The 12648-nt window shown below is 47.8% G+C and overlaps 1 protein-coding gene across 4 annotated transcripts in view; it reads left to right on the top strand.

Moving 5' to 3' along the window:
- Positions 1-3943: 3943 nt before the first annotated feature.
- Positions 3944-12648, top strand: part of Mboat1 (membrane bound O-acyltransferase domain containing 1) — a 113674-nt gene continuing 104969 nt past the window's right edge. The window contains exon 1 of one of the 4 annotated variants that reach the window (XM_063276690.1): positions 3944-4231. In XM_063276690.1, the coding sequence (XP_063132760.1) occupies positions 4136-4231 (96 nt within the window). In that variant the 5' untranslated portion in view covers positions 3944-4135. The remainder of the gene's footprint in view (positions 4232-12648) is intronic. The other 3 variants (NM_001109120.1, XM_039096011.2, XM_039096010.2) reach the window with 3 other exon arrangements.

Raw genomic sequence — 12648 nt, 5'->3', positions numbered from 1 at the left:
CCCCCACCCCTGCTTGTTGGTTTGTTTATGATTTTAAGTGCATTTGCCCTTGGAGGTCAGATGAGTAAGGCTCCCTGGAGCTGGAGTAACAGGCAGTTGTGAACACTGACCTGGGTGCTGGGAAACAAACTCAGGTCTTTGGGTCCTCTGGGAGGGCAGCAAGTGCTCTCAATGACTGCACCACCTCTCTTGCTAGAAGAAAATTTCTATGAGTCCAAGGAACCTACATAACCTTATTTATGGAAGATATTTGCTTAAGAACACTAAGCCTCAGTCTACTTTTCATTTCTATCTAAGGGTTTCTTTCCCTTTCTTTAGCAAAGTCTAGATAATATCCTAGGCTGTCGCAAGACTTCTGGGCTCAAGGATGACCTGTCATCTTTCCCAGTAGCTATGACTGCAAGTACACTACCATGCCTCCCTTTTCATTTTTAAATAAGTGCTTGTAGCCTCTCTCTGATTTCAGTATCCCACTTCAGCACTCACTCACCTCATTTAAGATGAGTAGTATTTCAGGTTGGTTATCTCCCAGGGTTGATGCTTGGTGACTGTCTCGTTAGCTTCAAACGTATTCCTCTCTCTCTCTCTCTCTCTCTCTCTCTCTCTCTCTCTGTGTGTGTGTGTGTGTGTGTGTGTGTGTGCATATATGTGTGTGCATGTGCTTGTGCTGTGAGTCTTCTTGGGAGTAGCATACTGTAGACGTTTCCACTTGCTCCTTGGCAGAGGACATGGGTCTAAAACCTGTGGCCCACAGTCTGGTGTTGGCTGTAGCTTTCTAGAAATGATCTTTCTAAATGTCAACAGTAAAGCCTGTGTTTCTGGGAGGAAGTTGTCAGTGTTTTACGGGCTATCTATTTAATTTGAAACTTGAATCCACATTCGTAAAATCTACCCAAACTCACTGACTACATCTCTGGTTGGGTATTTCTGCTAGCCAATCCTTGACTGGCAGCTTCCAGATGCTTCTCTTAGGCTCACAAAGCTCGCTTTTCCTTGGTTTTCTACACATCACCCCAGTGTCCCATGGTCCTAAAAGCCTCTTTAACAGCTAACATTTAGTGTTTCCTGGAGAGGGTGCTTATTATTTTTTTTAATGAAATCTCAGGATATTGCTCAAGCTGGTCACCAACTTCAGCCTCAAATGATCCTGTGTCCTCCGCCTTGCAAGGACTACAGGGGCGTGGCTCGATGCTAGACAGTGTTGCTGTTTCTCTATTTTCACATTTTACTCACATATTAGGTGGAGAAAGGAGCGATCAGCAATGAACTTGCACATTTCTGCTGTCCTTCAGAAAACACCAGTGTTTCTGTCGTCTTCATCGTACGTCTGGATGGGCATAAGGTGCTTCTTGGGCTTTCCTGGGCCAAAGGCAGGAAGCAGTATGGAACTGTCCAAGGAGGGCTCATGTTTCAAGGCTTGCTCCGGGGTGCTAAGAGACACCTCCCCCACCATGATGATGGACCACTGGTGGGGGCCACTGTAACTCCCTACATGGAGCAGAGACGTTATAGTTCTGAAGCTGGTACACGGAGGCTGGAGGCACAGGGGGGCTGGAGGGCACCGAGGCTAGAGGGACACAGAGATTGGAGGGACACTGGAGGTGGAGGCAAGTGGGAGGTATGAGGTCAGAGGGTCATCACACAGGGTCATTCTTCTTGTGTCCATGTCCCAGTATTCTGCTCACATCTCTCCAGAGGACAAAGCACTTGTTTCCTCCATAGCCGTTCACTGGCTGTATGTACAGTACAGTAGAGACCTGTAAGCTCACAGGCACATGGCAACAACTCCAGTTCTTCATCATCATCATCATCATCATCATCATCATATCATCATCAATGTCATCATCATCATCATATCATCATCATCATCATCATCATATCATCATCAATGTCATCATCATCAATGTCATCATCATCATCATATCATCATCATCAATGTCATCATCATCATCATATCATCATCATCATCATCATCATATCATCATCATATCATCATCATCAATGTCATCATCATCATCATATCATCATCATATCATCATCATCAATGTCATCATCATCATATCATCATCATCATCATCATATCATCATCATATCATCATCATCAATGTCATCATCATCATCATATCATCATCATCAATGTCATCATCATCATATCATCATCATCATCATCAATGTCATCATCATCATATCATCATCATCAGTGTCATCATCATCATATCATCATCATCATCATCAATGTCATCATCATCATCATATCATCATCATCATCATCAATGTCATCATCATCATCATATCATCATCATCAATGTCATCATCATCATCATCATATCATCATCATCATCATCATCATCATCATCATCATCATCTTGTAAAGATGCTGAGAAATAGCTTCAGCCTCAGTGTCTCTCCTCTGAGGAAGACTTCATGTTCAGTTACTTCCCACTCCTACAGAAAGGCTCTGATTTCCAGTCGCTCCATGGTCCAAGCAAAGGCTGCAGGGGCTGGCAAGATGTCTCAGTGGTTAAGGCCATTAAGAATGTTTCCGACTCCTCTGGAGGACTGGACTTCAGTTGCCAGCACTCATGATGAACTGCCCACTACTGCCTGTAACTCCATCTCTGACTGTCTTCTTCAGCTTCCACAGGCTGGAGCAGACACACAGACACAGACACAGACACAGACACAGACACAGACACAGACACAGACACAGACACACACACACAGACACAGACACAGACACACACACACACACACACACACACACACACACACACACACACACACAGAGGGATCTCTCAGTTTCTGACTTCCTTTCTCTCCAGTATGTAGGTTCCTGGGTGTTTCTCAAACTTCCATTATGAGCAGCTACTCTAACACTAGGCTAGATGTAGCAGAAACCTGTGGGGTGCTGGAAGGGTCTCTCTGATGTTTTAAAATATCTATCAGTGAGTTGAAAAGGATTTCTCAAGAAATAGCGATACAGAGCTGTTTCAGCAAGTGGAAGATCTGTCAGCGCGTGCGTAGTAAACAGAGCTTACTGGAGAGAAAATCCAGAGTGAAATGAGACAAGTCACAGAAGCTAGCTGTCTGCAGTGTCTGCTTGCAGGAAGCAGGGGCAGTGGATTAGAGTGATGGAAACTGTGGCTTAACCAGAGAAGGTAAAGAAAGGACCCTTGGGTGCCGTAGAGATGGCTCAGGACCTAAGAGCAATTGCTTTTGCTGCAGAGGACCTGAGTTCAATTTCCAGCACCCACATGGTGGCTCACAATTACCTGCAACTCCATGGTCTCCTCCAGTCTCCAGAGGCAACCACTCACAAATACACACACATATATGTAAAGTAAAATAAACGAGGAGAGAGAGAGAGAGAGAGAGAGAGAGAGAGAGAGAGAGAGAGAGAGAGAGAGAGAGAGAGAGAGAACGAGCCAGACAGGAGGACCAGGAATTCAGAACACAACCAACCAAACAAACAACAACACGGGAGAAAAATAGATAGGGAAGGAGGGATGGAGGGAAGGAGGTAGCAGGAGGAGGAGAGGGGAGAAGGAGCAGAAGGAGAAGAATAATTTAGAGTGGAGCTTTATGGTTGGTGCACACCTGTAATTCCAGTATTTGGAAGTTCAGGGACAGTCTGGGCTACAGGAGATCCTGCCTCTAAATTGCAAATAAATAAATCTTTAAAATGTGAACAGAATGGCGGTGTTGGCTAGCTCGAAGGTCTCTTCTGGCTTCCGGAGTAGCAGCAGGAGCCAGGCCTGAAAAAAAGTGCACAGGACACCCCAGCTGCTTGGGAGGAGGGTGAGATGGCACCCAAGGAACCCGGATCGGGCCGCTGACTGCCGCGGTGAAGGCCGGAGAGCTGGGGAACAGGCAGGGCGTCTCCTGGCTGCCCGGGGCCGGGCTCCTGGGGATCCGCGCCCCTCTCCGTCTGGCTCCTCCTCCGGGGCGTCCCCGACTGCTGGCCAATGGGCGGCAGGCGCCGTGGAGCGGGAAGCAGAACGCAGGGGCCCTGCCCTCCCAGGCGCAGGGTCCCGCAGCGCCAGGTCCGCGCCCTGGAGTCGGAGCCAGGTTCCCGCGAGCCCTCGAGGTGGCCAACGTGCAGCTCCGGGGCGACAGAGCACGCTGAAGATGCAGGATGGCAGCGCGGTCGCCCGCCAGCCTCTCCTATCGCACCACGGGCTCCACCTGCCTGCACCCGCTCAGCCAGCTCCTTGGCATCCCGCTAGATCAGGTAACAGCGTCCCACCGGCCATGCAGACCGGATTGCGACCAGGTCTTCGCTCACAGCCTAGTTTACGGCCTTGAACCCTACACGTGCGAGAGCTTTTTCTTTCTCTTTTTTTCTGAGTCGGTTGCTTTTTGTGTGTGAAAACTATCGGTCCACCTATGTTAGCAAGTTGGACTGAACTTAAGTTTTGGTCTGTGATCGAATTCTTTAGAGGCGTGATTTATGAATCCAGCATCTCCCCACCAGTATAGTTAAGTCTTTGTGAGTTTTAAATTTAGGCGATCCTACTTTAAGACTAAGTCTGATCAAGCTGGGTGTGGTAGATCACGCCTTTAATCCTAGTTCTTCAGAGCCCAGGGCAGAAAAATTGCTGCGAATTCCTGTCTTCTCTGTCTAGGGTGCAGAGTGAGAAGCCTCAATCCTCAAACAAAACCAAACAAAAAGTAAAAAGCCTGACTAACCAGATGTGTAGGTATACAGTAAGGGATATGGTGATGACGTTTTTGTTTTGTTTGTTGAAACAGCATCTGGCCCTGTAGCCCAGACCGCCTTGGCACTCACTGAAGTTCAGGCTGACATAGAAGTCTCTATTTTGTCTAGGCTGGGCTAGAACTTGTGGCCATCCTCTTGCTACAGTGTTGAGATGCTTTTCTGAGGGTCTTTATTACTCAGTTCTCATTCATCCCTGTTGTGAGAAGCTGTTGTGTAGGGCAGGTCCTGGGAGGAGAGGGGATACGGGGGACTGCTCAGGAATCCCCTGCTACATTACAGGTAAAACTGGCAACGGTAACCTGGAAAGGAATCTTGCCAAAGACAGCTGGGGTGTAGTTCGGTGGTTAGAGTCCTGGAGGGTCTGGTCTGGCTGTTGGCCTCAGTACTAGGGAAAGAAAAATCTTCCTGAGGTGTGTGTAGTCTTGCATTATTTCCTTTGTGCCCTCAGGCTATCTATGTCCCCTGTGTAGGATGCTTAATGGTTTAAATGGAATCAGGCAGGACAGGTTGCAGTAAGACCCTGCTCTTTTTACTAATCTGTTTCCACTGAATTTCCCCAGTCGAGCTTCATTTGCTGGTATTGAGGCGCTTGTATTTCCAGCACTAGGGAAATGGACAGGAAGATTGCTTCAAGCCAGAGAGCTGCCTAGGCCCTGTGGAGAGTACCAAGCCAGTGTGGGCTACATAGTAAAACCCTGGCTCAAAGATGCAAAACAAAACAAAATCTCCTGTTCTTAGAGCTGTTTCCATCTTTCCTTCTGTCCATGTGTCCTCCCTCCCTCCCTCCCTCCCTCCCTCCCTCCCTCCCTCCCTCCCTCCCTCCCTCCCTCCCTCCCTTCCTTCCTTCCTTCCTTCCTTTTCATACTAGAGTTACCTGTACCTGCAGCCTCTTCTGTTTGCATTCTTTGACAATGAGGAAGTTGGACTTGGCTGTTTGCATTATTCACAGGATCGCCCTCATCCTAACTCTTAGGTTCTCATTACTGCCTTCTCATCAGTTGCCAAACCTGGAGAATCAGGAACTTGGTAGAAGTATCAGATATTAAGTCAATTACTCTTCACTTTGTCCCAGGGACCCTGGCAGGGGCAGGCACAAGAGCTAATTCCTTCATTCAGCAACTAAATGTATTTGTTGCTGAATTTCCATAGGATGAGTTCATTTTGCATTGACCTCTCTAATTTCTAGTAGAACCTATAGTAATTGAATTTGCTTTTGCATGATAATCTATCTTGCAATAATAGAAAATTTTACAATCTATTTTACAGGGTAGGCTCCCTCCCCCCCAGAAAGAAATAGATTGGTGAAGGGCAGATTGAGCAGGGGGTGCTGGTGTGTTATTAAGCCTCTGGCTGGATTCACCTCTGTCCCCAAACTCCAGAGTTTTTGTAAAAGTTACCCTGGTTTTTAGAAGAGACTTACTACTTTAAAGTGTGTGTGTGTGTGTGTGTGTGTGTGTGTGTGTGTGTGTGTGTTCATGTGTGGGTATATGTATATGAGTGCATGTGCCCACCAAGGTCAGAATAGAGTCTTGGACCCCCTGAAGCTGGAGTGCAAGCGTGTGTGAGCGCCGGATGTGGGTGCTGGGACCTGAACTGGGTGCTCTGAAGGAGCTGCCTTTGCTCTTAACCTCCGAGCCATCGATCTAGCCCCCAAAGTAGCCGTGGTTTTAACTTATGAAAAGGAAGAACAGAGTACTCCAGACATGAGGGGTCTTAGTTCAGTCCATAAATGAATTCGGATTATCATGGGATGGATGGAAAATCATAAGGAACACCTGGTGTCTCTGAGATCCTGGGTCAACCTTTCCAGCTGGGTCAGGCTGAGCAACTTGGTAGAAGTGTTAATCACATGACACCCCAAATCCCTTGTTATTAACCTGGGGGAAATCCCAAGCCATAAATAGTATGATTTGGGGGCAAACTGTGGCAGTAGGCTTGTCTTTGAAGCCTTTTCTCAGTGTCTTAAGATTTCATGTTCCTAATGGGAACAGGGGCTGTCCCAAAAGCTGTTGCCTGTACATGGGCTATGTTCCTCCAGCTGGGCTGCCTTGTCTGGCCTCACAGAGACTTGAAGTGCCAGGGGCGGGGGAGACCCAGGGAGAACCCCACTCAGAGGAGAAGAGGAGGGGGAGAGAGGAAGGATTGTGGGAGGGGTGACTGGGAGGGGGGCAGTGAGCAGGATGTAAAGAGAATAAGTAAAAAAAATAAATTAAAAGAGGACTTCATGTTCCTGTTTGTAACTTCTAGGAAATTGCATTTCTGCGATTGCCCCCGTCTCTGGGGTTCTCTGCATCAAGAACTGTATTACCGGGTTGGAGAGAAAACTGAGCAGTAGCCAGTGCTTGCTGCTCTTCCAGAGAACCTGACTTTGGTTTCCTTCCCCTGTATCAGGCCGCTCACCAACTCCAGCTCCAGAGGATCCCACGCCTTCTGCTCCACGGTCACCCACAGGCATGAGTGTGCACACATCCACATACAGATCCACATACCTACATTTACAGATGCACGCGCATGCACACACGTTCATCAAGAGAAAACAAGTCTTTACAGAAGTGTCTTATCTACAACCCCCTGGACTGTCCTCTGTGTTCTGGTTTGTGAGGGAAGCTCTGTATTGCTGGTCACCAGTGTCTGTGTACCTGTTCCTGTGGGCGATGGGAAATAGGGATGCTGTGTGCAGTTACGTCATCTATGATGGAAGCCTACAGCTTTTTCCCCTGGTGTCTTGGCTAGCCAGACAAGGAGAGACACTGCAATTCCAATGGAATACAGGAACTGGGGATGTCTCAGGGTTTCCACTGTGTGCATATGTTGGCTGAAAACTGTATGTGTTATGGGCTCCAGATGGCTCAGTGGGTAAAGCACCTGAGGTTAGTCTGATGACTTGAGTTCAATCTCAGGAGCTCATCTGATGAGAGGAGAAAACCGATTTCCACCAAATATCCTCTCATGCACGCACACTCGTATTTTATAGAAATGAAGACAATACGAAAGCTGTATTTTTAAATGAGCCGTTGTCTGTGTGGACATAGGATTATCTAGACACTGAGCTTCACTGACTCATGGAATGACTCTGAGATTAGAGTAGCCAGGGTTTAAGGGTTTCACAGAGAGGCCTGTATATGAGGACTCATGAGGCTGGAGAGATGACTCAGTGGTTCGAGTGCTCGCTACTCTAGCCAATGACCTGGCTTCAGTTCCAGCACAGTCCCAGCACCCATGCAGAGGCTACAACCATCTCGTAACCCTACTTACAGGGGAATCTGACTTTCTCTTCTGACTTCGAGGGTACAGGGCAGGCGTGTGCTATCCATACATACATACATACATACATACATACATACACGCAGGCAAAGTGCTCATACACATGAAAATAAATATTATTGTTGTTGTTTTTGTTGTTATTGTAAGTGCACTCATGAAGACTAGCTTTGGAGACCTGGCACTAGGCTAATGGCGACCCAGCAGAAAATTATTACACTGAGATCTATGACTTTATGTTTCCTGCAGCTTTCGGTCACCTGGTTGAAGTCCTTGGGTATGCTTGGAAAATGCAGCCTTCGGTTCTGTTCTTATCTAAGTCTTGCCCTACATTAAAATCTTGGCTCACATTCCACAGCCATTGTTAAATCCATTAAATATTTATTTAGTCTTGTTAGTACCAGGTACTTGGCTATGTGGTGAAATAACATCAAGGTCCCCATTCCAGAAGAGTACACCAGCAGAGGGGAGGCAGTGTGGACTACAAAGGTTGTGGTTGGCACCTCAGGGGAGCAGGAAGGGAAGTGTCCAGGACACATTTGACTCCTGGAAGATTTACTGTGTACAAGCAAGGCACAGGGTGAGAGACACTGTATATTGTGACTTTCCTGAATTTGTAGTCTTGATTTCAAAGTCTTGTTTTTTTCATGAGTTTAGATTTTGTCCTTCTTCCCAGGGGATTTTAGATGTCCGACAAGTGTCTGTTGTTCATAACAGTAGATGCCAATGTTGTCAATTGTCAATACCCATGCAGAACATGGTATTTTGATTTTGTGATTTTTTTTTTTAGTCCTGGAGACTAAATCCAGGGCCTTGAAAACACTTGGGCACAGTCTTCACCAAAAAGACATTCCCAGCCCAGGGACCTTGTATTTTAAGGGCACAGATTGATTGGCCTTTTGGAAGAAGGTGCCTTATTATCTGGAGCCTCCAAACTGTGACCTGGGTTTGTTCCAGCTCAACTCAGCTCAGGATGGGTGTGAACACCATCAGAACCCAGGGCTTCCCATCCCCCATCATCAGGACCCAGGGCTTCCCATCCCCCATCATCAGGACTCAGGGCTTCCCATCCCCATCATCAGGACCCAGGGCTTCCTACCCCCATCATCAGGACTCAGGGCTTTCCACCCCCATCATCAGGACCCAGGGCTTCCCACCCCCATCCCTGCTGCTCTCCATCCTTCTTCCCTCTCTTTTTCCTGGTTCTTCTTTGGCTTCAGTGATATTTTGCAAAGTCTGATCTCTTCCCAGTTAATATTCCTGTCAGTGGTGGATGTCAAAAATGACAGGGTTGCAGGAGGAAATTAATCTAGGCAGGCCACAGACCACGTCCATCAAGTGTCTGTTGTGCTCTGAGGGTTTCCAGAGTCATGGGAAGCAGTGATTCAAGCCTGAGTAAAATGATGCTAGCCCTAAAAGCTCACTTGGGATGAGTGTCACCTGGACTAACAGAGTCCTCAGGCTTGTTAGCAATGGCACATCTAAGCCAGGTGTGGCGGCTAACAACTGTAAATTTCACAGTTAGAGGCTAAGGCAGGACTCCCAAGCTCATCTGGTCTATAGAGGGAATCTGAGGGAAGAAATTGAAGGGTTTAAAGTATGAAAAGATTGTCATAATATCAATGATACAGGAGGTCATTGATGGAGGAGGTTAGGACGCAGGGTGGAGCAAGGGCTCTGAGGACTGGTGAAGGTTTGGAGAGATCATTAAGGGGGCTGCATTCATTTCTTTCTCATCTCTGTGATGAAATACCTGAAAAGAAACCGCTTGTGAGAGGAAGGACATACTTTGGCCTATAACATGAAGTGTACAGTCCATCATGGAGGGGAAGGGAGGTGATGAGAGACACTCAGGGGAAACATCAGGTCCAGCCTGTCAAGGCAAGGGAAGGTGGAAGGTGGGAGAGACTCGGTGGAAGTAGAGGCTTGGGATAGTCTCTTCTTCAGAGCCACAGGGATGGGGAAAATAGAGAACAAGAAGCAATGCCGGACTGTCGACCTCAGGGCCACTCAGCATCCCATTTTCTGTAGTGACGCTTCACCTCCCTAAGATTTCAAACCAGTGCCACCTTCTAGGGACCAAACAGTCGATCATAGGAACCTGTGGGGGAACATTGCACACCCAAATCACAACAGGGGGATTAGAGAAAGAGGTCAGCTTAGTGGGCATTAATCAACTCGCTGGAAATGAAATTTTTAGTTGTTTACTATGCCTGAGTGCATACATACATACGTGTGTGCATGTGCCGGTGTGTGTGTGTGTACACACGTGTGTGAGTGAGTGTGTTCAGAGGCATAAACATGTCTGTGGAAGCCAGAGTGCACTTCCGGTGTATTCTCAGGGTCACCATGCATCTCCTTTGAGACTGGAGCTTTCATTGGCCTAGGGCTCACCAACTAAGCTAGGTCGGCTGACCAGCCAGCCTATCCTCCTGTCCGTACATCACCAAGGCTGCACTTATAAGTGTGCCATCACTTCAAGAATTTCTACTCGGGTGCTAGGAATCAAACTCCTTTATGCTTGTAAGGGATGCGGTTTACTGACTGAGCCATTTCCTCTGGCCGTCCGACTTTTAGAACATGAATCACACGTTTGTGTCTCTTTCAACAGCTCCTTCCAGGCACAATGTGGGACAGGTGAGGTTTTCAGAGAAGGCTATTGCAAAGTTAAGCAGGGGTGTTGAAGGCTGCTGACAAGTAGGTAACAGTGAAAAGGAGAGAAAGCCGTGAGGATTAGGTGCAGGGTAAGCTTGAGCAGGGTGTGTACACGGGGGTCAGGGTAAAAATCAAGGCCGTCTACACAAGACAGAGGTACTGGGGCGCGTCGTGGTTGAAGTTACGCATGTGCATTTGAGGCCTTGCGCTGGAGAAGATCCTGATGTATGTAAGATCTCAGGATTGTGGAAGTTTTCCAGCATCAGGAAGACAAGAGGAGAATATAACCTACTGTGCCAGCCTTCCTGCCTGAAGTTATCTCATTGAATGCTAGCAGTGGGAGGAGTCTGCAAGGAGGAGGGGCTTTGCAGAATGCTGAAGAAAAAAAAAAGATCCCAGGCAGCCTCAGGGGTTTTGGAAAAGCACTGACCCCATTCTCTAGACATTGACTTTTCAATTGAGGTGGTAAAATGGGAGCAAAGTGAGGTTAGCAGTGGGAGGGGGAAGGATGAGTCACAGAGGAGGTCAGGAGCAGCACACTGCACTGGTGAAAGTTGAGAACTGGAGTCCCATGCCCTGTCTGAGATTAGGGCAATGGCCTAGGTCTAGGGAGGTGCAGGTGTCTCCCTGAAACTCCAGAATCCAGTGAGTCCAGTGACCCACCTCTGAGGTTGTAGTCTTTCTTAGAGTCTGACTGAGGTGCGAAGTCCCTTATGCTTCTGAAGAGAGGACAATGGGGAGGTAGAATGTGGCTTGGGAAGCAGCTAGAGAACATCACGTGGGCGTGTTATGTCCACACGTGTATAAGCTTTCTGTTCCATGCAGTTGGAGAGGACAAGGTTGGTGGGGATACCCCTCGTTCCAGTCATCTCCTTTTAGACCAGTACCCCATAGCCATGAATAGGGAGGATAAACATTCTCCATCCTAGGGTCTACAGAATACCCCTTATGCAGAATATTGGTTTAGGCCACACTGTGGTGGCCTGAAGGTAGGACTGATAGGTCATATATGTGACCATAAAGGCTCTGTGTCCTCACCACATGGTGTCCCAGCCATACTGAGCCGTCTTCTCACCACAGCGGATGGTTGATATCCTGTCCCCCCAATGTCTTCACAGCCTTTTGCACATACTCCCCCCAACCCCCAACATGTTATTTCTAGTCTGTGCCTTCCTGTCTACTATCTCCCATCCCCCTGTCCTCCTGTTCCCCACGGCTTGGAAGAGCTCTTGGTTTTTTTTCTGTGGTTCTTTTTGTGACCGTTGTGATTATTATATTTTAAAATTTATACAGATACCTGAGGACTGCTCAGCTGGGCACAGCATCTTAGAATTTGAAAGCAGCTAGGTTTGAATGAGAATACAGTCACCTGACTAGAAAAAGGAATACAACAGGGGCTGTCATCTTGTATAAATGACTGCATTCATGCCTAAGGTACATTTGGTTTTCTAAAAAGAAAATTACGCTGGGTATGGTGTCACATGCCTGTAATCTCAGCATGAGACAGAAGCAGAAGCAGAAGCAGAAGCAGAGGCAGAGGCAGAGGCAGGGGCAGGGGCAGGGGCAGGGGCAGGGGCAGAGGGGCAGAGGGGCAGAGGGGCAGAGGGGCAGAGGGGCAGAGGGGCAGAGGGGCAGAGGGGCAGAGGGGCAGAGGGGCAGAGGGGCAGAGGGGCAGAGGGGCAGAGGGGCAGAGGGGCAGAGGGGCAGAGGGGCAGAGGGGCAGAGGGGCAGAGGGGCAGAGGGGCAGAGGGGCAGAGGGGCAGAGGGGCAGAGGGGCAGAGAGGCAGAGAAGCCAACCTGGTTTACAAAATGAGTTCCAGGACAGCCAGGGCTATAGAGAGAGAGATATTCCCCTCAAGTGTCAAAAAACAAACAAACAGATGAATGAATGAACAAAAATCCAAAACCAAAATAACAAAAACAAAAATTATCATCTTGCACCTGGTTTACATTTTATTGGTATTCACAATAAATGGAGAATACTATTGCAGCTGATTTATTTTTTGTAGTTT

This window comes from Rattus norvegicus, chromosome 17, assembly GCF_036323735.1.
Source record: "Rattus norvegicus strain BN/NHsdMcwi chromosome 17, GRCr8, whole genome shotgun sequence".
In the NCBI taxonomy this organism is placed as follows: Eukaryota; Metazoa; Chordata; class Mammalia; order Rodentia; family Muridae; genus Rattus; species Rattus norvegicus.
Note: the sequence above shows the minus strand (reverse complement) of the source record. Positions and strands in the feature narration are given on the sequence as shown.